Genomic DNA, 23,256 nt, shown 5'->3' with positions numbered 1-23,256 from the left:
AGTTATGTCTATCTTTAAGAACACAACTCTAGAGAACCAGAAGGCTGTTCAAGTTAAGCAGAAAACTGATCAATTCAGTTTTTGATGAGGGCTTATCTGCCTTCATCGTTGCTATCTTTGCGTTATTGCAGAAAACTGATTCAATTTTTGTAACATATTGTCTTGCTGTCGGATGAAGTATCACTATATCTTTCTTCATTACACTAACAATTTGTGTGATTTGTGCTTCATTAACAAGAATTATTACAGATTTATCTATAATTTAGCGAAGTTTTTAGCAAAAGAGAGGATCAATGAAGAGAAATCGCTCATATCAATTAGGGCTTATTAACAAATTTCATAACGCCGCACGGAGAAAAAAGAATTGTCCAGTCAATCATATTTGCTGATAGATCAATCATATTTTACATTGAATTTTAGTCAACCATACATTAAAATTGATTCAACAATATCTATGATTGGTTTAACTATTAGGTATGATTGGTTCAACTACACAAAATAATTGAATCAATCATAGATATGATTGACTCAATATTAATATACAATCATGACAATGGTATTATTTTTGATGTTGGGTTGTCAAAACCGGCACGAATCTTCTTTATCGACATTGCAAAAATGCGACAAAATGTAAATAAAAATGGGAGCAGGAATTCAAACCACTATCTTGAGAGTGAGAGCGCACTAACTTACATCTACTCCAACATCGCTTGTTGGTAAACAGCGGTTTTTCGCGGTACAGATCATAACATTTCAAGGTAAAAATGTGCGGAAAGCTAATTCAACAATCATATAATTGAAATAATCATTTGATGGAAGACAGAAACAAACGCAAAAGCGATTGGGCAAACCATACTGTCAGTTTAGAAGCACCAAAAATATGCATGTATCAATTGTATCCTGGCATGTTGAAGCAACTATCGGAAAAGTTATGTCAATCATGCAAGAATTTTCTGCGTGCGAAGGGGGTGGGTGGGTGTCCTTACGATGTTACGGCTCATACAAAATTTGAAGCATATTCATACAAAAAGCGTTACGAAGGGGTGGGTGGGTACCAAAAATGGTCATTTTCAGCGTTATGAAATAAATTAATGAGCCCTTAGGCCCTATTGAAGTAATACCACAGAATTATTGATCACTCGCTGGTGGTGACGTTTCAGTTACATTAAACGATTAAAACGATCGGAAACATAATATTAGCGCATTTGCTTAAAAGGAATGACATGTATTATATCCAGCAGACCACACCAGTCAATTGGGTTTATTCTACGAGTGAGGTTATTCACCTCGCTATACAACACCGACAATTGTCACTTCACCCCACTCGTAGAATAAACCCAAATATTAAATTGAAATAAAATCCGCTACTTTACTGGGAATGTGTTATAACTTTCGCCCTTATTCTAGCACTGCGTTATTTTTTCCTCCGTTCTCCAATCCCAAATCCCACCCTGTTTCTTGCTTGATCCTTTTCCCAACATCGCCAATTTGCTTGCAGCTTAATTTTGAAGTTACGTTAATCGATTCATGCTCGGCAGCTGTCGATCATCGCCGTCGCATTTTTTCATCGACGTTGTCCCGCCGCGTTCGATTCGGAACGAAGAAGAAGAGTCACAAAAACGCAAGACTGAAAAAAGTTTAGTCACGAAAAGGGAGGAAAGTGTCAGTCAGGCCATCAGCGCCGCTAAAATACGCGTAAATTGTAAGTTCTGCGGTCCCGGTGGCAACGGGAATCGATTCCGAACAAGGAACGGCAGGTATTTCGCCCGAAAGTGCATCCGAATGGTGGCACCGGAATTGGTCCGGGGAAAAAGTGTTGGATTAATTTTTGGTGGCGTGCGTGTGTGCGGAGTGTGAAAAGAGCAGTGGGGTGTAAAGCTCCCTTGCCTGGCAAAAAGTGGTTCGGTAAACTCCCGGTGCGAGTGACGTAAAACGGAGCCAAAGCCAAAAACACTTAGTGTTAGGATTTTGAACCTCCCCCCAATTTCGGAATTGGACACGTGAAAATAAAGACTCCCCACGATCGATATCGATTCGCGATTGCCATCGACGACGCTTTTAACCTTTTTCACATGTTGCTTGTGACGTTCTTTTTTGACGTATACTGAAGTTTTGTCTTTTCTTCTCCTGTTTGCCTGGTTTTCAACAATAATCAATCCGTCAAAAGACAGCGACCGAGATTAGAAGCGGAGAACATCAAATTCGATTAGCAGGAGACTCTTCTTTCCCATTCGTCGGAACATCCGGAGACAACAGCAACTGACCAGCAGTAACCCACAATGGCCTCCACAACCGGTGTGGGTAAGTGTGATCAAACTTTATTCCTATCCATTCCACCGGAATCGATCGAAACAGGTAGAAATTCCAACTCAAAGGCGGAAGAAGAGAGGGCAAAGCGAAAAATGACAGAAATGCCAACTACCTAAATATCCTAGCGAAGGTATCGGTCTTCGGTCCGCTCCGCCTATCGGTGTGTTTGCTTGTGCTGCTTCTTTCTGCTAGATTGCTGCCTGGTCTGGTGATGCGTCGCGGCATAGTGAATGTATAACCACACCGCATGATGCGCAGAGAATTCGATTTTTTTTCTTGTGTTGCATTTTGATTTGGTGACAGGTCGACTTTTCTTACGTATTTTGGCCAGCGAGTAAACCGGCTTTCAGGGGTTGGTTTCAGTATTTATGCAACGGTATAAAATAAGCAATTCTTGAGAATTATTCCAATTTTAAAATTTGATTTTAACGAATTTTCCTATCAAAACATATATTTATTAGGGTGTGTCAGAGAAAAACAATGTTCCAAAAGTCATGCTAGAATGAAAAAAAAAAGTTGAACAAATCTCATCTAACTTTTCAAAACGTCCTAAGTAACAAGTGTAAACAAATCGAGATTTTCATTACAAATCATTCGTTTTGCACCACTTTACATAACATTAGAACGCTCATTGATACATCTATTCTAAAAAAATAGTTATTGTTCTATTAAAAACTTGACATAATGACCAATGTTCAAACTGTTTAGCTTATAATCAATAATTATTACTTCAGACCTTTGATCAGAGAATCAACGATACGTCGTAAGCAACATCATGAACAAATACGCCACATAGGGCATTCCTCGAATAGCTTTGGATCTGGGATGGAGAAACCCTGGGAGGGAGAAACCAATAAAAAATACAATACAATTTGATCCATAATATGAAAATTGAACCATAATATGGTTTTCAGAATTCAATACAATTATTAATTTTTGTGCAATTCTATGTGAATATTATATTCAAAACAGTTTACTAACCGAAGTTCCAATTTGAAACGATTCAATTCGTGCTTTCAAATTACAATTTTACGTTTTCCATGTCGTTTTATTGAATTTTATAGGTTGGACTCCACACTATTTGATCCATAACTGTGGGGTCATGGTACGTCATAGTGAGCCGAGATTCTGCTGTCACGAACTATCACTGTGAGCCCAGATCTTAAAGAATGGACAAACATGATAAAAGCGCGTAATTAATCAAAGCTTTGTTTTGCATTTCAACAAAGTTGTCAACAATCGGTTTAAAATCAATTCCTGTACACCCAAAAGCAATTCCATGATAGCATTTTTAAATTTGATCGAGTATAAAGTATTGAACACGCATCTTTTTACTCTTTTCCAATCAAAATTAAAATTAAATGCACATAAAACTATGGCCCTTTTTCCAAGTTTGTCCAGAAAGATCGAAAGTACACAACAAAAGAGAACTATCGTTTTTTTACCAAGCCTGTCTTGATTGTCGTTGGTGAGCGGGAGTTATCTAGCAACTTGGAAAACTGTTGTTTCATATTTCGTGTGTAGTATCTTTGCCTCCCTACCAGGAGAAACCGATGCGAAATTTATGTACCGTAATCCAGCACTCAGGTAAATGGACTATCGATAAACATAGGAACTCCTTATGAAAATTCGCCACAAGAAATCGAATTGAAATTCATAAATTTGCCTTATGAAACCAGAATTTGAAAACAAAAAACATTTTCGCGGCAACCTAGAATCGATCCAAGAACCTTGCGATCGATAGCCCCGAGCGTACACCACGCGCCTATCGACGCCTTGATGCGGAGTGATGCTAAAACGTTACATAAAGCATTCGTATTGCAATAATCCTTCCACCTTTCATAAGGCAAAATGTATGAAATTCCATAGTCCAGTTCGCTGCGTGAGGGTAACATTGATCGGAATGTCCCTCCTAGTAAGAAGTTCGAATCAACATTAGTTATCAATGGAATATTTTCAATGCATGAATGGTTCCACTCTTTCTTATACTCATAAGTTAATATAAATAAAGGTTTTTTTTATGGGGCCCAGATAGGGGGTGGTCCATTAATTACGTAAGGGTTTTTGGGGGGAGGGGGGGAGGTGTTTGAGATTTCTTACGCGCCATACAATTTATTTTTAATTTTCATATAAAAAATCTTATCATGGGTGGAGGGGGGGTTGAAAAATCCCGAAAATTGTCTTACGTAATTAATGGACAGCCCCTAGCCGTAGCGGTAAACGCGCAGCTATTCAGCAAGACCAAGCTAAGGGTTCTAATCCCACCGGTCGAGGATCTTTTCGGGTTGGAAATTTTCTCGACTTACCAGGGCATAGAGTATATTCGTACCTGCCACACGATATACGCATGCAACAATGGTCATTGGCACAGTAAGCTCTCAGTTAATAACTTTGGAAGTGCTCATAAGAACACTAAGCTGAGGAGCAGGCTCTATCGCAGTGGGGACGTAATGCCAGAAAGAAGAAGAAGAAATGAAGGTTTTTGAAAAAAAAAAAGAGTTTTGTTCAGGGGTATTTTTTTCAACTTTTCGAAGCAATAATTCCCATGACCATCGATGACACTACTAAACATTGATGTGTCACATGAGTTCTGTATATGATACAAGCAAGGAAAATGCGTTGTTTACTAAAAATGGCATCGCCAAAAACAATTCCGTTGGAAAAATTTTCGTAAATGTTGTCAAAACTGTATGTAGAAATGTATTAAGAAATTGCCTACCTCTAGGCGTATTTCGCGATTCAAAGACCTAAAAAAAGTAAGTAACTTGTGGAAGTTTGAACTTCATATTTAGGGGACGGACCTGGTGTAGTGGTTAGAACACACGCCTCTCACGCCGAGGACCTGGGATCGAATCCCATCCCCGAGATAGTCACAAAAAATTTCAGTGACGGCTTCCTTCGGAAGGGAAGTAAAGCCGTTGGTCCCGAGATGAACTAGCCCAGGGCTAAAAATCTCGTTAATAAAGATAGATAGATAACTTCATATTTGGCTTCAGGAGCCATGATTTTAGTAAGTAATGATATTTTCGATATTACCAATCATATTTTACATGGATGATCAATGTTATCCCATATGGAAGAATCAAATATGACGTCCATCGTTTTTCGGGATTTGTAGAAGACAGGGCCTTCTGTCACGCTTTTCCCAATACCTTATACATGCACTGTCACACTTTTATAAATCCCCCCTCCCCTAAATGATGGACGTCATATTTGGATGACCCCATATCAGCTTAACCTTCCGTCAGTCGCTCAAAAAAAAGTAACACCAGCAGTCGCATCGTGTACTGAGTACACGCGGAGCAATTTTGATTGTCAATCTAAAGCTAGGCAAGATAGATTATTGATGTCTTCGGCAAATTTCTTCAGTTCAACGGTACCAATTGGTCAGTGGACAAATGAAACTCGGGAAACATCCTAAACTTCCAGTGGCCATCGGATTGTTCCCCGGGGGAACCGATGAAGTGGACATTTTGCAGTGCAACTTCTCGAACACAAATATCTCAGGATCTAGATTGTTTAGCACGATGGTGTCTTCGGCAAAGTTGTTCAGTAGGTCAAGAACTAACATGTGATAGGCCGCTTGTTTCGGAATTCTGCCACCAGTTGGCGCTAGTGAGCATGTAATTTTTCAAACACAGATATTTCAGGATCTCGACTACCTACTAGAAAGATGCGGTCTTCGACAAAGTTGATTAGTAGGTCATGCACTAACATTTTTAATAGGTCATCTAACTTGAAATTCTGCTATCAGATGGCACTAGTGAGTATATAATTTCAATCACGAATATCTCAGGATCCCGATTTTTTAGAAAGATTGTGTTTTTGGCAAAGTTGTTCAGTAGTTCAAGGACTAATGTGTGATGATCTATTTATTTCGGAATTCTTTCACCAGATGGCGCTAGTGAACATGAAATTTTTCGAACACAGATACCACAGGATCCCGATTACCTTGAAAGTTGTCTTCGACAAAAGTGTTGACACAGAGAACAGACATGCAGGCTCGAACAAAATTCCATCTAAACCATGTGTAAAGGTTCGAATCAACCATCAGCGCCGGCACCGCAGACAGCCCGACATACAAACTCGTTTCGACAACACGATGTCACTAGTGAACGTCAAAATTCATTAGCACACACAGCAACGCTAGCGACAAGTGGCAATTTTTGATATCGACACTAGCGCCAAAGTGTAAAAGCGGCAAATTTGTAGCGTTTCCAATCTGACGTCAGCGCCACGTAACAGGAACATAACGACATACTTTGAAATGAACAGTACAATGCTTTACACACGCTGACGAGAAAAGATAAATGTCTGTTCTCTGTGGTGTTGAGTAGGTCAAGGTCTAATATGTGATAGGGCACCAAACTAGAAATTATACCACCAGATGGCGCTAGTGAGCATTATAGCTAGATGGTGTCTTCGACAAAGCTGTTTAGTAGATCAAGGACTAAACATATGATGTGCCGTTTGATTAGAAATTCTTCCACAAAACGGTGCTAGTGATCATGGGATTTTTCAAACGCAAATATCTTTGGATCCTGATTTATAAATAAATGTCCTGAGATATCCTCATTACTAAGAAATATAACATCTTCGGCAAAGTTGTTCATTAGATGAAAGCCTAAATCCGATGGACCTCAAGTTTCAAAATTCATCCAATACGTGGCGCTAGTGAGCATGCAGATTTATGATTTCTAAAATCTGAGGATCCCGATTACATTGAAAGATGAAGTTTTCAGCTAAACCTCCTGATGTAAGTATTTGAAAGTATTTGTAAGTATTTGAAGCAGCCCACTGCATTTTAAATTGAATGTGGAAGAATTTCAAGTATATTTCACCCCTCACACGTTCGCCCGTGATCAACAACTTCATCAAAGACATAATCTTTCTAATCTAAATTTATTTTCCTAATCATTCATTTATTTAGTTAACATCTACACAGATAACACTGAATCAACAATTTCACGCCACAATACTCGGCTCTTGTAGATGGGGCAGATTACCCCTTCCTTCCACTCCTCCGGTAGCTGTTCTGTTTCCCGGATTGTGCCTATCAGCCGGTGCAGACAAATGGCCAGCCTTTCCGGACCCATCTTTATGAGTTCAGCTCCGATACCATCCTTACCAGCAGCTTTATTGTTCTTGAGCTGGTGAATGGCATCCTTAACCTCCCTCAAAGTGGGGGCTGGTTGGTTTCCATCTTCCGCAGTACTGACGAAGGCATTTCCTCCGTTGTCCCGTCCTTCATTGCCTGTGCTCTCAGCACCATTCAGGTGCTCGTCGAAGTGCTGCTTCCACCTTTCGATCACCTCACGCTCGTCCGTCAGAATGCTCCCATCCTTATCCCTGCACATCTCGACTCGCGGCACGAAGCCGTTGCGGGATGCGTTGAGCTTCTGATAGAACCTACGCGTTTCCTGAGACCGGCACAGCTGTTCCATCTCCTCGCACTCCGTCTCCTCCAGGCGGCGTTTTTTCTCCCGAAAGAGGCGGGTCTGCTGTTGCCGTTTCCGTTTATAGCGTTCCACGTTCTGCCGGGTCCCTTGCTGCAGCATGACCGCCCGCGCTGCATTCTTCTCCTCCAAAACCTCCTGGCACTCCTCGTCGAACCAATCGTTCCGTCGACTCCGTCCCACGTTCCCTGACGTTGCTCTCAGCTGCATCGTTGATGGCTGCTTTTACTGTTCTCCAGCAGTCCTCAAGAGGGGCTTCGTCCAGCTCACCCTCTTCCGGTAATGCAGCCTCGAGTTGCTGCGCGTATGCCGCTGCGACATCCGGTTGCTTGAGCCGCTCTAGGTCATACCGGGGCGGCCGTCGGTACCGTACGTTGTTAACGACGGAGAGTTTTGGGCGCAGTTTGACCATCACCAGATAGTGGTCAGAGTCGATGTTAGCGCCACGATCATCAATCAGAACGTGGTCGATTTGCGATTCTGTCTGCTGTGGTTATCTCCAGGTGTATCGGTACGGAAGGCTGTGCTGGAAGTAGGTGCTACGAATGGCCATATTCTTGGAGGCGGCAAAATCAATTAGTCGTAGGCCGTTTTCGTTCGTCAGCCGGTGGGCGCTGAACTTTCCAATCGTCGGTCTGAATTCCTCCTCCTGGCCAACCTGAGCGTTTAGATCTCCTATGATGATTTTGACGTCGTGGCTTGGGCAACTGTCGTACTCGCGTTCAAGCTGCGCGTAAAAAGCGTCTTTATCATCATCAGTGCTTCCGGAGTGAGGGCTGTGCACGTTTATTATGCTGAAGTTGAAAAACCGGCCTTTGATCCTCAACTTGCACATTCTCTCATTGATCGGCCACCACCCGATCACGCGCCTCTGCATATCACCAATCACTATAAAAGCTGTTCCCAGCTCATGTGTATTGCCGCAGCTCTGGTAGATGGTATGGTTACCTCTAAACGTTCGCACCATTGATCCCTTCCAACACACTTCCTGCAACGCTACGATGCCGAATCCACGGTCCTTCAGCACGTCGGCGAGTATGCGTGTGCTCCCGATGAAGTTGAGAGATTTACAGTTCCACGTACCGAGCTTCCAATCGCTAGTCCCTTTACGTCGCTGTGGTCTTCGCCGATTGTCCCGGTTCGTATTCTCTCGTTGATTATTCGTTGCTTGGTTTTTTTTACGGCTGGCTTGCAGGGCCTGACACCAACCCCCTAGATTTCCGGAGGACCATTCCTAATTTCCAGGACCATTTTCCTAATCAGGATCCTGAAATATATGCTTTCGAAAAAATACATAAACCGTGTTGTGTAAGAATTTCTAATCAAACGGCACAGCACATGTTTAGTCCTTGATCTACTAAACAGTTTTGCTGAAGACACCATCATGCTATAATATCGCTATCCTGAGATAGCCGCGATCAAAATACAGCATGCGCACTATCGCCATCTGGTAGTAGAATTTCAAATTAGGTGGCCTATCACATGACCTATCACCTACTCAATACTGCCAAGAGATCGTGTTATTAGGGCGACCAGAAACCCGATTCTTAGTGGAAGGTGCATACTCGAAAAAGATGTACATAATTTGTAAGACGTTGTTGATATGTGAAATGAACAAATACAATTTACGACACAAATGCACTCTTTGAGTTTGAAGTGTCTTTAATAAACAAAAAAAAAACACTTTTGTTGAAGACGTAAAATTTCTAGATTTACGGGATCCTGAGATATATGTGTTCGAAAAATGTCATGCTCACTTGCGTCATCTGGTGAAAGAATTCCGAAATAAATAGATCATCACACATTAGTCCTTGTACTACTGAACAACTTTGCCGAAAACACAATCTTTCTAAAAAATCGGGATCCTGAGATATTCGTGATTGAAATAATATATACTCACTAGCAAAGGATGGAAAAAAATTGACTCTAGCGACAAACAACACGGTATTTGAACGGTTTAAGTGGGCCGTCGCTCTTGCAGCAACACGATTTGAAAACCTCACTACGCGCGCGTTGGACCGATAAATCAAGCATCAGATGCACTGTTTGTCGTGGGACAAAGAGTTTATCGGATGTTGTTACAAGTAGCGATCAAACTCGAATCATGCCATCTGCGAGCTGTTATTTTTCTTGGAGCTCATGCCAAAATGATTAAAGATCAATATACAGCATATCCGAATTCAAATCACTAATAAAAAACGAAAGAATCCTCAAAATAATGAAATTTTGACTAGCGAACAATTAATCGCTAGCGCACATGCAGAACGATGCATTATTCGCGGAGCGTAGTTTGTTGTGATAGCTTAACGACAAAAGGTTGATCGTTGTTGCTATGATCTCAGGATAAAGAACAACCGCGATGAATCATTTATTTTGTCATGATCACTAGATTTCCATCCTTGCTCACTAGCGCCATCTGATAGAAGAATTTCAAGTTAGATGGCCCATAATCCCGACCAACCAGTCCTCCGATTTCTTTATAGATCTTTGTCCAACGATGGCGATCGCCAACGATACAAAACAAATCGGTATCGATCGCTATCGAAACTCGCTGACTGGTTGACCGGGATATGTTAGTGCATGACCTACTAAACAACTTTCCTAGGTAGTCGAGATCCTGAAATATCTGTGTTTGAAAAATTACATGCTCACTAGCGCCAACTGGTGGCAGCATTCCGAAACAAGCGGCCTATCACATGTTAGTCCTTGACCTACTGAACAACTTTGCCGAAGACACCATCGTGCTAAACAATTTAGATCCTGAGATATTTGTGTTCGAGAAGTTGCATTGCAAAATGTCCACTTCATCGGTTCCCCTGGGGAACAATCCGATGGCCACTGGAAGTTGAGGATGTTTCCAAAGTTTCATTTGTCCACTGACCAATTGGTACCGTTGAACTGAAGAAATTTGCCGAAGACATCAATATTCTATCTTGCCTAGTTTAGATTTATAATCAAAATGCTCCGCGTGTACAGGGTGTCCGCAAATTATCCGTACAAACTTTGAAGACATGGCTCTATACAATCAAGCATAATAAATTCAATATTCTCGCATGGTTTTAAACATTGGCTTATTATATTCTTAAGACGTAAGTTTGACACATTTCCGATTACAAATATTTGCAAAACCAAACCAAATGTATTGAGGTGTCTTAAAATGAGCTGTTTTTCGAGCTTTATGACGGAAGAGAAATGTCCATAGGACTCACTGAATTTGAACCGTAAAATTTTCTATTTCCAGTCTAGCTTGAAGCCACTGAACTGCAGGTAACTTCAAATAATAATAGGGCATTTGGATTCATCTTTTTTAGATTTTAGGGATATCTCATCTGCAGTATGACTAGCGGCCTTCAGGAAAAACGTCTCCGAAAAATTTAAATTTGCCTATCTCAGTAACAAAAAATCATTTCGAAATTATATGAAGTTGTATTTTGTGTCAACATATAGATGTATTATAAAAGGTACATGAACATTGATTTTTCATTGTTTTTAATGTGAGATCGTGTTTCCAATATTTTGCTGTTCGGATAATATGCGGACACCCTGTACTCAGTCACACGACCGCTCGTGTGAAGGGCCCGGTAAAAAAAAGTTACACGAGCGGTCGCACTGGTGTACTGAGTACACGCGTAAAAACTTAGGTTAAAAACACGATGTTTTCGAATAGTTTTCGTTGATTTTTTTCGAAAAATTTCTTCTGTACAAGCAAAAAAAAGAGTAGATCTTGGAATAGGACCAACACCCGGATCAATTTGCAAAGAGGTCCCCGGGCAGCACTGGCTGAGGGAAAGTTGTGCATTTTTGACGTGGTGTTCGAATGGTGAAAAAAAAGTGGAAATGTTAAAGTAAAATCGACGAAAAACATATATCCGAACGTAGAAAAGAGCAAAGTCGCGAGTGCAAGTTAAATTTCAATTGAAAAATATATAAAAAGTTAATAATTTAAAATTTTAAAAAGTGGAATTGATGTGAAAAAAAAAGATCGATGACAGCATGCGCGGGGGGAAGTGATAAATGTTTGAGTGAACGTGGTCTCAGTAGTAGTGGTAGTGAAAGTGATGTAGTGTGAGAGATGAACGTGTGGAGAATTACTGCTTGCGAGCAATGAGAATATATACTAAGGTGTGGAAGAAGAAGCAATGGCTATGTATTAGTAAAGAGAAAAAACGTAAACAAAAATAACTACGTCACTAATTTACACGGCTTCTTATGGGAGCTCGCCCGCTTGTAGATGTGAAACATTTTGCACCGTACACGGATGTCACGCACACTAAATGTCGTCTTCCTCACCTCGGTATATATTCTCATTGGCTTGCGAGGCTTACCCACACCAACAGACTAGAGTGATTTCTCGGAAGGGGGAAAGAGAGGCGGGTATGAGTAAGATGATGGTACGATTAGAAAACTCGGCATGTACAATGGTGTTCAATTGGAGTGTTGCAAATTTGATACAGTGCCCGTTTGATTTTGGCAACTTTACCGTTCGATCTTTATTTCGAGAAGCCCAGCAAGCGGGTACAGTTTTCGCATAAGCAAAGTATTCTGGCCTTTTTTCGATTGTCGAGCAGTGCGCTTCGAGAAGACCAGCAAGTGGATCCGATTTTCGTACCGCCCTATCGCAGGAGTGGGAGTTTGTTTTTTCCCGAGTTTTGAACAGTTCCGTAGTAATTTGCATGAATAATACTCTATAGTTAACGGTGGAATAGTTCGACGACATTGTTTTGACGACCAGCTTAAAAATACTACAAGGATAAAAAAAACCGGTGAGATCTTTTCATGATGAATTGTATTATTTGATTATATTTCCAATCTTTTATGCATTTTGGGTTGGGTGGGATCATCAGGGCACCCGATTGAAGCGAGATGGATAGGAAGAGTGAAACTGTCAACTTCCTGTCGCCAACATTTCGTGGAAAAAGGGCGGGCTCTTCTTCCCATCTATTGGGTCTTTCTGACAAGCAAGGGCTTGATTGTACGACTGTTTGTGTGAACTTACTTTTGGAAGGAGATTATTTTTCCCTTGCGGGTTTCGCGTAAGTGTCTCTGCTTGCGGGTCCGCCATTCGTTTTTGGCCCTTCAGTCATGAGTATGATTGAATACAAATAGTCATACAATCTTGGTCAAATTGTTTTGTTGGAACAGGCCATTGCTACCGGTGGATACCTTGCTACAATAGATGGCAGCTTATATCATCATCATCAACACCCGGATCAATTTGCAAAGATTTTCAACGTGTTTTTCGGCTTTTCGCAAAGTGCGTGTACTCAGTACACTAGGGCGACCGACGGTGGGTTAAATGTTTTTTTAAACATGCTTAAAACTTACAGCAAACAGAATACAGTTCATACACACGAGCGATGGGTGCCAGTACTTGTTTAAAAATATAAAACTTGCAACATTTGCATCTTCTATAGAAAATTTCAACAAATATCTAAAAAAAATGATCAATGTTACCCCGAATTACGGTACGTCAAAGTGAGTCGAGATTCTGCTGTCACGATATGTTACTGTGGACCGGGATCTTAAACAATTGACAAACATGATAAAAGCATAAAATCGCGTTTTTTTTTGCATTTCATCAAAGGTGAGAATATATACTAAGGTGTGGAAGAAGAAGCAAAGGCTATGTATTAGTAACAATATAAAACAGTTGCTGTTGTGCACTCGCCAACGCCGAACACGTCTGATATAGCAGTGGACTATCGATAGCTGAAAAGTGCTATTATAGGTAGTTTTTTTCTGTTAGGTCTGCTAGTGCGTTTGTTCGATTTCTCATACCATCCAGCACAAACGGTAAATTGAGATGAGTGGAGAAATGATACCCAACACGGTGAAATTTGATTTCCCATTTGGATCACCAAGACCATCCTGGGTCGAAATTGCTGGTTTTCTTAAAGTCTTGAACACGGACTTGATGAACATGGAAACCGTGTACAAAATGGGAACAGACCGAAGCTTGTGCATCAAGTTTATCTCGGAAGCTGCAATGCAGGACGCACTACGACGGAATCAAGATGCTGTAAAATTTTGTTATGCCAGTGGACAATCAGTGGAGCTTCGCATGTTGACTGCGGGCATTGTAATTGATTACGTTCGTGTTTTTGATGTGCCTCCGGAGGTATCGGACAATGACACCATTCTGGCGCTTGGAAGATATGGGAAAATTCAACGGATAGAGCGGGAAAAATTCCCAGTATTTGTTTGATGTGGCTGTTCTTCCAGTTTCCTACTACGCGGTTGATGGCGTCGGCGTTATCATAGGCCAGAAGAAGTGGATGAACTTGTCATTCATTTACTTGTCAATTTTCATGCAAAAGCTACATCACTCTAGGTGAGCAACTTCTTCTGGCCTATGGATCAATGCATGAGTTCACTTGTTCACGAATGAAAAAATGAAACGAATGAATTTTGCATCACTAAAAAGTCAGATTAGTGAACCCGTGCATGGACCAATGCACGAGTTCACGAATTTGACGTTTGAGCGGTGCCGTATTCACTCGTTGCTATGGTCACATAAATAATGTAATTTTGATAAAAAATTGTATCTGTGAAAGTGAAGTTATATAATGGAAAGTATGCATATATGATGTGTATTACGGAAGTTAATGAGTGATAATCAGCGATATTAGTGATAGTGTTAAAAACAAAAGTGACGACAGCAAAAGTGTGATAGTTATGTGACAGTGACTGATGAAATAAAATGGGTAATGAGGACCTTTCAATAAAACTATTTCATTCTTCACTTCAACCACTTTGGTAGCATTTCAAGTCTTATCATAGTTTTATACTAGCCTGGAATACAAGACTGCAGAAATACCGAAAGGGTTGATTGCTGCTAGGGTACACAGTGACCATTTGAGCAACATTGCTTAGAAACGTCTGTGTGATGAATGTAATAGAGGCTTATAAAAGCAAATGTTGGGCAGGAGCTTAGGGCAGATTAAAAGTGCCAGTACTACCCCTATCGCTACTGACAAAAAAGATAAGGTAGCTTTAAGCTGCTATGACCATAATGCCCCGTTCCTACATGTTTTTTTATAAGTTCTATTTTTAATAGAATTTCATTCTAGAATCCATACAATTTCGTGCACAATATGCTCATCAATAGTGGAAGAACGAACTGCTGTGAAAAAAATCCCAACACAATAGATTAAAATTTACGTAAAGCTTATCGTTATAGCCACAATCTTATAAAATATTCGTAGTAGCAAAAAAAATTCACATTTTCCTGAGTACCGTAATCCGGGGGCAACTTGATCACTATTTTACAACTTATGATATGTTATCCTTCGGAATTCTAATTGTTTCTAATAAATTTCAACAAAATCAGTACTCCATTGATCTTTATCAGTTTATGTAATCGAATTTTCATGAAATAATTTTTAACATATTGGGCGAAATTGATCATTATATAACAAAGCAGGTTTAAGAATGACAAATTTCCATATCTACTAAATATAAGTCTCCTGAATCTTAAGATGATGTCAAAGTTCTTACAACTCGCGTATTTGACAATTTCATAGCAAAATTAAACTTTGAAAATCTGCTTAATACGCCTTAATGTAGGCATTTTTTTCTTGAAATAAGTACATTATTTGAGAATAAACGGTTTTATGAGCAAAAACTATACTTGCTATGCTGTATGATATCAAAAATGGCTTCAGTAGTTCATACTTAAGCTTACACAACATTTTAAACACTCAAAGCTTACATGAAGGCATAGCGCCTGTGGATTGTCTTGATCCGACATTTCCAACTGCATTGCTTACACTTTCAATAAGTGCGAATATTTCTATGCAAAACTGACATTAATAAAAATGAAATAGTTTAAAATCATCAGTAGACATCTATAAACTAGATAATGTGAAATATCTGTAGAGCCAACGAAATCTTCAGCATGTTTCAAATGTTTTTTATTCCGACCTGATCAAATTCACCCCAAAGATCAATTTGCCCCCGGACTACGGTATCAGATTTGTGCACGGTTTTCACGGTGGTGACTAATTGGAGCATCCTTTATGGAGTCCTAAGGTTATCGGGTTCAGAATATGTGCTTCAAGCTCAAATCGAAAGGTGGCCCATATTGCCCCGCCTTACCCTATTAAGTTTTTTTGCCATGATGTCTGATGGAAGTAATAATTAAAAGAATAAATAAATGACTTGCACTTGGATTGCCCATCAAACGCTGCAAAATGATTTATAACGCCCTCTGATCTAAATGCTGTTTCTTGTTTTTTCAGTGGTACCGCGTAATTTCCGACTCCTGGAAGAGCTGGAAGCGGGACAAAAGGGTGTAGGCGATGGCACCATTTCCTGGGGTTTGGAGAACGATGACGATATGACACTCACTCACTGGACTGGCATGATCATCGGCCCCCCTCGAGTACGCTCACCCTAATGGTTATGATCATAAGACTGCTCCTTATTATGTTTCCTTTTCTCCTTACAGACTCCATATGAAAATAGGATGTACTCATTGAAAGTTGAATGTGGTGAGCGCTACCCAGACGAACCACCAACGCTAAAGTTTCTTTCTAAAATCAACATAAACTGCATTAATAGTCAAAACGGAGTGGTAAGCTGATCATATATGAAACCATATTAAATGGTGGAACACTTAACTCGTCCATCTTGGTTGCAGGTCGATCATCGGATGGTTCCCGTGCTGAACAGATGGAACCGTGATCATACCATTAAGACAATTCTGCAAGAGATCCGTAGGATTATGACGTTAAAGGAAAATTTAAAGTTAACACAGCCACCGGAAGGAAGCTGCTTCTAGTGGCTTTAAACCACGGGTGGGAAAGTTTAGAAAGGCATAATAACCCGGAACATCGTGAAACTCTACTCTTGCTGCTGGTTTTGGTTGTTTTGCGTTGTCGCCGTCATTTTTGTTCAATGTGGGTGCAAGACAGTCATCTGTAAGAGACCCCTGTAAAATAAAAACGAGAAAAAAAACTACCACACTATCTGGACAGCGCAGAGAGAATTTAAATATCATTCGAAAAACAAAAGAGAATTCTGCTAGGTACTTTCTATCGCATTCACTCATATTCAATAGTGAATATTATTGTTGCTGCTGTTCTTCAATGTTTCCTATTTTCTTATTTCGTTACGTTCTCTTGAAAGAAATGGGATAACCTGCTAACTATAAACTATCATTCGCAGCAAGACCCAAAAATCTTGCTGCAAAAGTCACCAACAAAGCACTTTAGTAAAAAAAAAGAAAGCAAGAGAAACTCTCACCCACTCAGAAGAATAAAATATTTTTTCCCACTACTGCTAAATAGAGAGAGAAAGAAAGACGCAAGAGATATAAGGGGGATTTGGCATGGGAAAATGCTTAAAATGATAATTGCAGTAAACCTACAACACACACTCCAAAACGGCTCGAAGGATTAAGAGCAGTCGTTGATAATGATTTGGAATAGTAAAGAAGGGCAAACTTAAGAAAAATTGATGATATCGGTTTAGAATTAACGAACACTGCTGATGATTAAGGAAGGAAACAATAAATGCGGATACTATTCTCTAAAAAACACACATTGTCCAAGCGATTATTTTACTGGGGGAAGGACGTCCGTTCTTGAAGCGATTTGTTGTCAGCTGAAGAATCATACCGAAGAATTTTAGAATTTTTCTTAACCGATAGAGCGTTGATCTTTAAGTGCATCTAATCGTTGCTTTGCCTGTAGAATACATTTAGGGTTCTTCATCCGAAACAGTGAGGCGCGAAAGTCTTGATATGGAAGGATGAGTACTTGAAGCAAGATGTAAGGAATTGTTTCTAGCCAGTAGAGATACCAGGCTAGATTGATTGAAGATAGCTGCGTTAACTATATTTATCCAATCTTATGTAACATTAAGAAGCAGCATACTTCCTCCATTGAGCACGTGGTCCAGAATGATTCTTATGTAGGTTATTTTTCGAAACAACCAACACACGATTTGATGAGTTCCAACGCCAGACAAAAATAAAATCTAGATGTATCGAATCGTTTATTCCGTTCAAATATGATAAAGGAAACCTATAGGACAAACTATGAGCCGCAACACCCGCTAGTGAACAACCAACGCGAAACGAAGCTGATCCCAACACCCGTCGTTTGAAAGACCCTCTTTCCCTTCCCATTCTCTCCCCTTAACGAATCGGTGTAACATTGAAATTAAATCCAAGAACAAAAAATCAACGAGATGGAGCTTTCGTTCTTTTAAAAACAGCATAATGAAATAAAAGGTAAAAATCTGCAAGATCTGCCGTGGGTGTTCGTTTTATCCGAAATTGGCACTCCTTTCTTTCGAATCATTTTGATTAGGGTTGTCCACAGTACATGGCTGGTAGCAGATATCTTTCTAGAATAGTGGTCACTATTTTAATGTAAGTCTCTAAAAAGTCATTCATTCATTTGTAGCGGACAATCTATAAAGTCCCTTCTTAACCAACATGGTCTTCAAAATCATTTTTGACTTTATCCTGAAAGCAGTCAATCCTGGTGAAAAATTCCAGAGCCTCCATCATCAGAGGTTATTCAGTATTTTTTTCTCCGATTCCACAAGGAAAAGCTTCAGGAATTCTTCTAGTGATTTCTGCAGTAATTGCAGGTTCTCCAGAAATCCCCGCAAAAATTCCTCTAGAAATTCCTTCATCAATTATCGCATGTGTGTGTAAAGAAGTTCCTCCAGCGATTTCTCAAGGGATGTTTACTTAGAGGAATTTCTTCAGAATTCGCTCCAGAAAATCCTCGAGCAATTCAACGCTACTTTTTATTTTATGTGCTGGGAAATCTTCCTTTTTGAAAGAAAAAAAAAATATAATAAAACATTTATGTTTGGTTTGGCATTTTTGAAGAACGTTTATGTTTCACTCTTTGAATAAATTCGATTTTATTTTCAAGAAATCCTACAAGTATTACCTCTACGAGTACTCCGATTTTTCTAGTCTTTTTCATACCTATTCCTTTGAGAATTCATCCACGGTTTCCCCGGAATTACTACAAAAATCCTCCAGATGTTATTTGATGAAATCTATTAAGAACTCTTCCTGGAATTCTATAAATTCAAGCAGGGATTCCTCATAATCCTAATAATTGTCTCTCTTAGCTGCGCGTTCATCGCTACGACTATCAGGGCTCATATCTTAAAAAAATCCTTAACCACATTTTCGGAGGATTCTAAGAAATCAGTTGAGAAATTAGAAATAGCTTGAATTCTTAAAAATGTCTCACACGTAAATCTTGAACATATTCGTAGAGAATTAATACGCGCAGCATCTTGAGGCAGCGTTGCCGGATAAGGACGAGATCGAGGACTGCTGGAGGATAATCAAAGCAGCCATTAACGACGCTGACGGAAGCATTTGGGTTTATTCTACGAGTGGCGTGAGGTGAGAATTGTCGGTCTCGTATAGCGTGGTGACAATTCTCGACTCGAGTGAAGTGATCCATTTGATTTGCACGGCAAGGCACTTCGTTATACGAGACCGACAATTCTCACCTCACGCCACTCGCAGAATAAACCCAATTGTCGGATACGTGGAACGAAGTTCAAGAAATGATTGATTCGATTGGAGGAGAAGAACGCAGCGCGGGCTGCAATGCTTCAGCATGGTTCGCGGTAAAACGTGGAACGATACAGACTGAAGCGGAAACAGCAATGGACCGATGCACGAGTTCACTATCTGACGTTTGAGCGGTGCCGTGTTATTTACGTGACCATGGCAACGAGTGAATTCAGCACCGCTCAAACGTCAAATTAGTGAACTCGTGCATCGGTCCATAGGCGGGTGCCTATTATAAGACAAAAAGCGCGGGAAAAGGTGGAATGCCAAGAGCAGGGTTGGGAAAAAATCTGAAATTCACTCTACAGTAGCCAAGCAAAGCCAATCACAGTCAGCGAAGCCAGTGAAACTCACGCCCATCGCTGCTGTAGGCAAAATGCCTTGAAAATAGCAAAACACCCGTTGCTAAGGGCAACCCAAAACTACTGTAGAAAAATGTTCTATTTCCCGCTGCATTTCCCGCATTTAGAGCCTTCAATGGCACTCATGATTTAGAAAATTCGTGCACCCAACATAGGCTACTTGATGAGATTCACGTTTTTGAACTACTGTACTGGGAGAGCCACGTGATTTTCGCGAAAATTCAAGCCTACTACTATTACCATTCCCAGCACTGGCCAAGAGATGGAGTTGCTGTATCGTTCTCAAGAAACGCGGAGGTCCTATCAGAAGCTCAACACATCCTGCAAAGGTTTCATACCGCGAGCTGAAATGTGCAGAGATAAGCATCTTGACGAGTGGAAGCAGCACTGCGATGAACATCTGAATCGCGCAGGGGACACAGGCATAGAAGGTCAGGACAGTGTAGGTGATGACTACGTTAGCACAGCGGACAGTGTTAACCAAACAATTTCCACTATGTGGAAAGTTAAGAATGTCGCTCAACAGCTCAAGAACAACAATACAAGGATGGTATTGGAGCCGAGCTCATCAAGATGAGTCCGGAGAGGTTGGCCGCTTGTCCACATCGGCTGATAATCTGAATCTGGGAAACGCTCCATCTCCAAAAAGGACGGCAAACTAAAGTGTAAAAATTGTCGTGCAATCACTATCCTAAACGCCTCCTACAAAGTGTTATCCCAGATTATCTTCCGTCGTATATCACCTATCACAAACGAGTTTGTGGAAAGTTATCAAGCGGGTCTCATCGACGGCCGCTCAACAAATGTTGTGAGTACCGTAATCCGGGGATGAATTTGATCAGGTCGGTACCAAATATTTTATTTATTTATTTCGTCAATCAAATTGTAGACTACATGTTTGCTTAATACTATGTTGTATTATATCTAAGGGAATTAAAATATTGCCTAAGCTTAGTTCGCGACATGGTCAAATCAATTTCTGTGTAATGCTGGTTATAAAGAGACATCATTTGATTTATTGGTCCGAACTTGGCATAATTAGTTCGATGATTGTTTGATGCGAACAAATTCCGATTCCTCAACTGTCTGGCGGGCGTGTAGAAATTCAAACTAGATAAGAGATTGGTGGAATCAATACGATGCGATACTATATCATTGACAAATGAAATCATGGCTAATTCGCGACGCTCCTTTAAAGTTTGGATGTCAATAAGCATGCATCGAGCCTCGTATGATGGCAGTGGAAACGTTGTCCAGCCTAATTTGCGTAAGGCATATAAAAGAAATTGCTTCTGTACTGATTCGATTCTATCCTCATGTGTTTTCATATGTGGGGACCACACAATACTACAATATTCTAAAACTGATCTTACATAAGCAATGTACAAGGTTTTAATCGTATATGGATCCCGAAAATTGAAGCTAAAACGCTTAATAAAGCTTAACATATTGGCTGCTTTATGGACAATAGTATTATAATGGTCAGTAAATGTAAGTTTAGAATCTAATATAACACCTAAATCTCTAATCTTATCGCACCTTTGAACGTCTTGATTTTCTAAAAATACAGTAATCTGTGGTGTATTACGTTTTCTGCTATATGTGATTAGATTACATTTTTTGACGTTTAATTTAAGTAAGCTTTTACTACACCATTTATCAAATATACTTATTTCATTCAGATAAATGTCGCTCTCTTTTTTGCTATTGATTTCCATAAAAAGTTTCATATCGTCAGCATAAATAAGAATTTTAACATGTTTTATCACATATGAAATATCATTAACAAACAATATGAATAACAATGGGCCTAAATGTGAACCTTGGGGAACTCCTGATGTAACATGAACAGGTTTAGATAGTTTTCCCTCAAATCTTACTATTTGTTGGCGATCTGTTAAATACGATTCAATCCAGTTGAGGAGTTTCATTGCAATTCCCATTTTATTTAGCTTAAAAATCAACATAGGAATATCTAATCTGTCAAATGCTTTACTAAAGTCGGTGTAAAGTGATTCGACGTGGTTACCTCTATCCATTGCATTTAAAGTGTAATTAACAAATTCCAAAAGGTTCGTTGTAGTAGAACGACCTTTAAAGAAACCATGTTGTACATTCGTTATCCTATGTTTTATTTGGCTAAATACTTTTTTATTAATGATTGATTCAAATAGTTTTGGAATGGATGAAATAATAGCAATTCCACGATAATTTCGAATATCAGATTTTTTACCAGACTTGTAAATGGGTATAAGAAATGACCTTTTCCATTCTTTTGGAAATCTGCCCTTTTCAAGTGACATGTTGAACAGCCAAAATAATGGTGCTGTAAATTCATTGGCTAAGTTTTTCAGTAAAGCAGGTGGGATTCCGTCAGGCCCTGATCCTTTGGAGGAATCTAAATTCTTCAGTCCTGTTAAAATGTCTTGTACCTGTATTTGACTAACGCCTACATCGGTTGTAAAATCAGGAAAACTAGAAAAGTGCTCAAAATCACGGTCATTATCCGAGAAGTTTGTATAAGTCTCTTGGAAAAAATCAGCAAAGAGATTACAAATGTCATCTTGATTATCTGCTACTTTATCATCCAATGTCATTTTAGATGGAAAGTTGTTAGACTTCATCTTAGTTTTAACATAATTGAAGAAATTCCTAGGGCAAGATTTTAAATCATTTTCAATTTTTGTGTTGTACTCTTCAAGTGCAGTGGATATGGCCTGATTAAGTTGGTTGACAATATACAAATAATTTTCTAAACTTTCTTGAGTTTTTTGTTGTCTGTAAATTTTATGAGCCTTTTGCTTACGATTTTTCAAATTTTTTATTTGCTTATTAATCCAAACAGGATTTTTTGACCCATTCCTACGACGTCTCCTCAAGAGTGGAACATCCATCTGAATAATTTCCGACAAAATTGAATAAAAACCCGTAACTGCATACTCCAAATCTTCCTGATTTTTCAAAACGGATTGCCAATCTATACTATTCAATTTCTGTTTGATGCCGTTATAATTGGCGTTTTTATAATCAAAGAAATTCTCAAAGTCATAGTAGTCGGAATTATGATAATTATGAACAAAGATTGAGTACTCGATAGCTGTATGAAACGCTTCATTTTTCCATAGTGGAGAAAGAGATTCGTTCACACAGAAATCTTCCATTATGTTTGAGAATAAGAAGTCCAAATAACAGTTTTGTCGGTTTTTCACATGATTGATTTGATTTAAACCTAAAAATGCAGCTCTTTCAAAAATAAGTTGTAATGATTCGTTTTCACCAACAACCGGCAGCAGAACATTTTCGTTTTCGGAATCACGAATAAAATCAGCATTACGCTGATTAAAGTCGCCATAGATATGCACTTTGAATTCTGGAGAAAATTGCGACAAAATTTCTTCAGCGGTTTGAAAGAAAATTTCATATGATAATTTGCAAGCATGGTCTGGCGGAAAATACACAGAAGCAAATATATGTGTTTCACCGGCGATATGTGCTTTTACCCATACGTGTTCAAACTCTTTATATTTTGATGAAACAATTAATTCTGAATTGAATTTCGAAGATATTGCAA

The 23,256-nt window shown here is 39.5% G+C and overlaps 1 protein-coding gene across 3 annotated transcripts; it reads left to right on the top strand.

Moving 5' to 3' along the window:
• Positions 1 to 1,546: 1,546 nt before the first annotated feature.
• LOC5579263 (ubiquitin-conjugating enzyme E2 variant 1) lies at positions 1,547 to 18,017 on the top strand. 3 transcript variants are annotated; one of them, XM_021843440.1, is made up of 5 exons: positions 1,547 to 1,702; positions 2,168 to 2,301; positions 16,007 to 16,149; positions 16,216 to 16,341; positions 16,408 to 18,017. In XM_021843440.1, the coding sequence occupies exons 2-5, from the start codon at positions 2,280 to 2,282 to the stop codon at positions 16,546 to 16,548; spliced, it is 432 nt and encodes a 143-aa protein (XP_021699132.1). In that variant the 5' UTR covers positions 1,547 to 1,702; positions 2,168 to 2,279; the 3' UTR covers positions 16,549 to 18,017. The 3 variants fall into 3 exon arrangements, with proteins under 3 accessions (XP_021699132.1, XP_021699133.1, XP_021699134.1); XM_021843441.1 differs by having other exon boundaries at positions 1,560 to 1,702; positions 2,172 to 2,301; XM_021843442.1 differs by having other exon boundaries at positions 1,573 to 1,757.
• The last annotated feature ends 5,239 nt before the right edge of the window (positions 18,018 to 23,256 follow it).

Source organism: Aedes aegypti, chromosome 2, assembly GCF_002204515.2.
Source record: "Aedes aegypti strain LVP_AGWG chromosome 2, AaegL5.0 Primary Assembly, whole genome shotgun sequence".
Classification (NCBI taxonomy): domain Eukaryota; kingdom Metazoa; phylum Arthropoda; class Insecta; order Diptera; family Culicidae; genus Aedes; species Aedes aegypti.
This window is presented reverse-complemented; position numbering and strand designations above follow the sequence as displayed.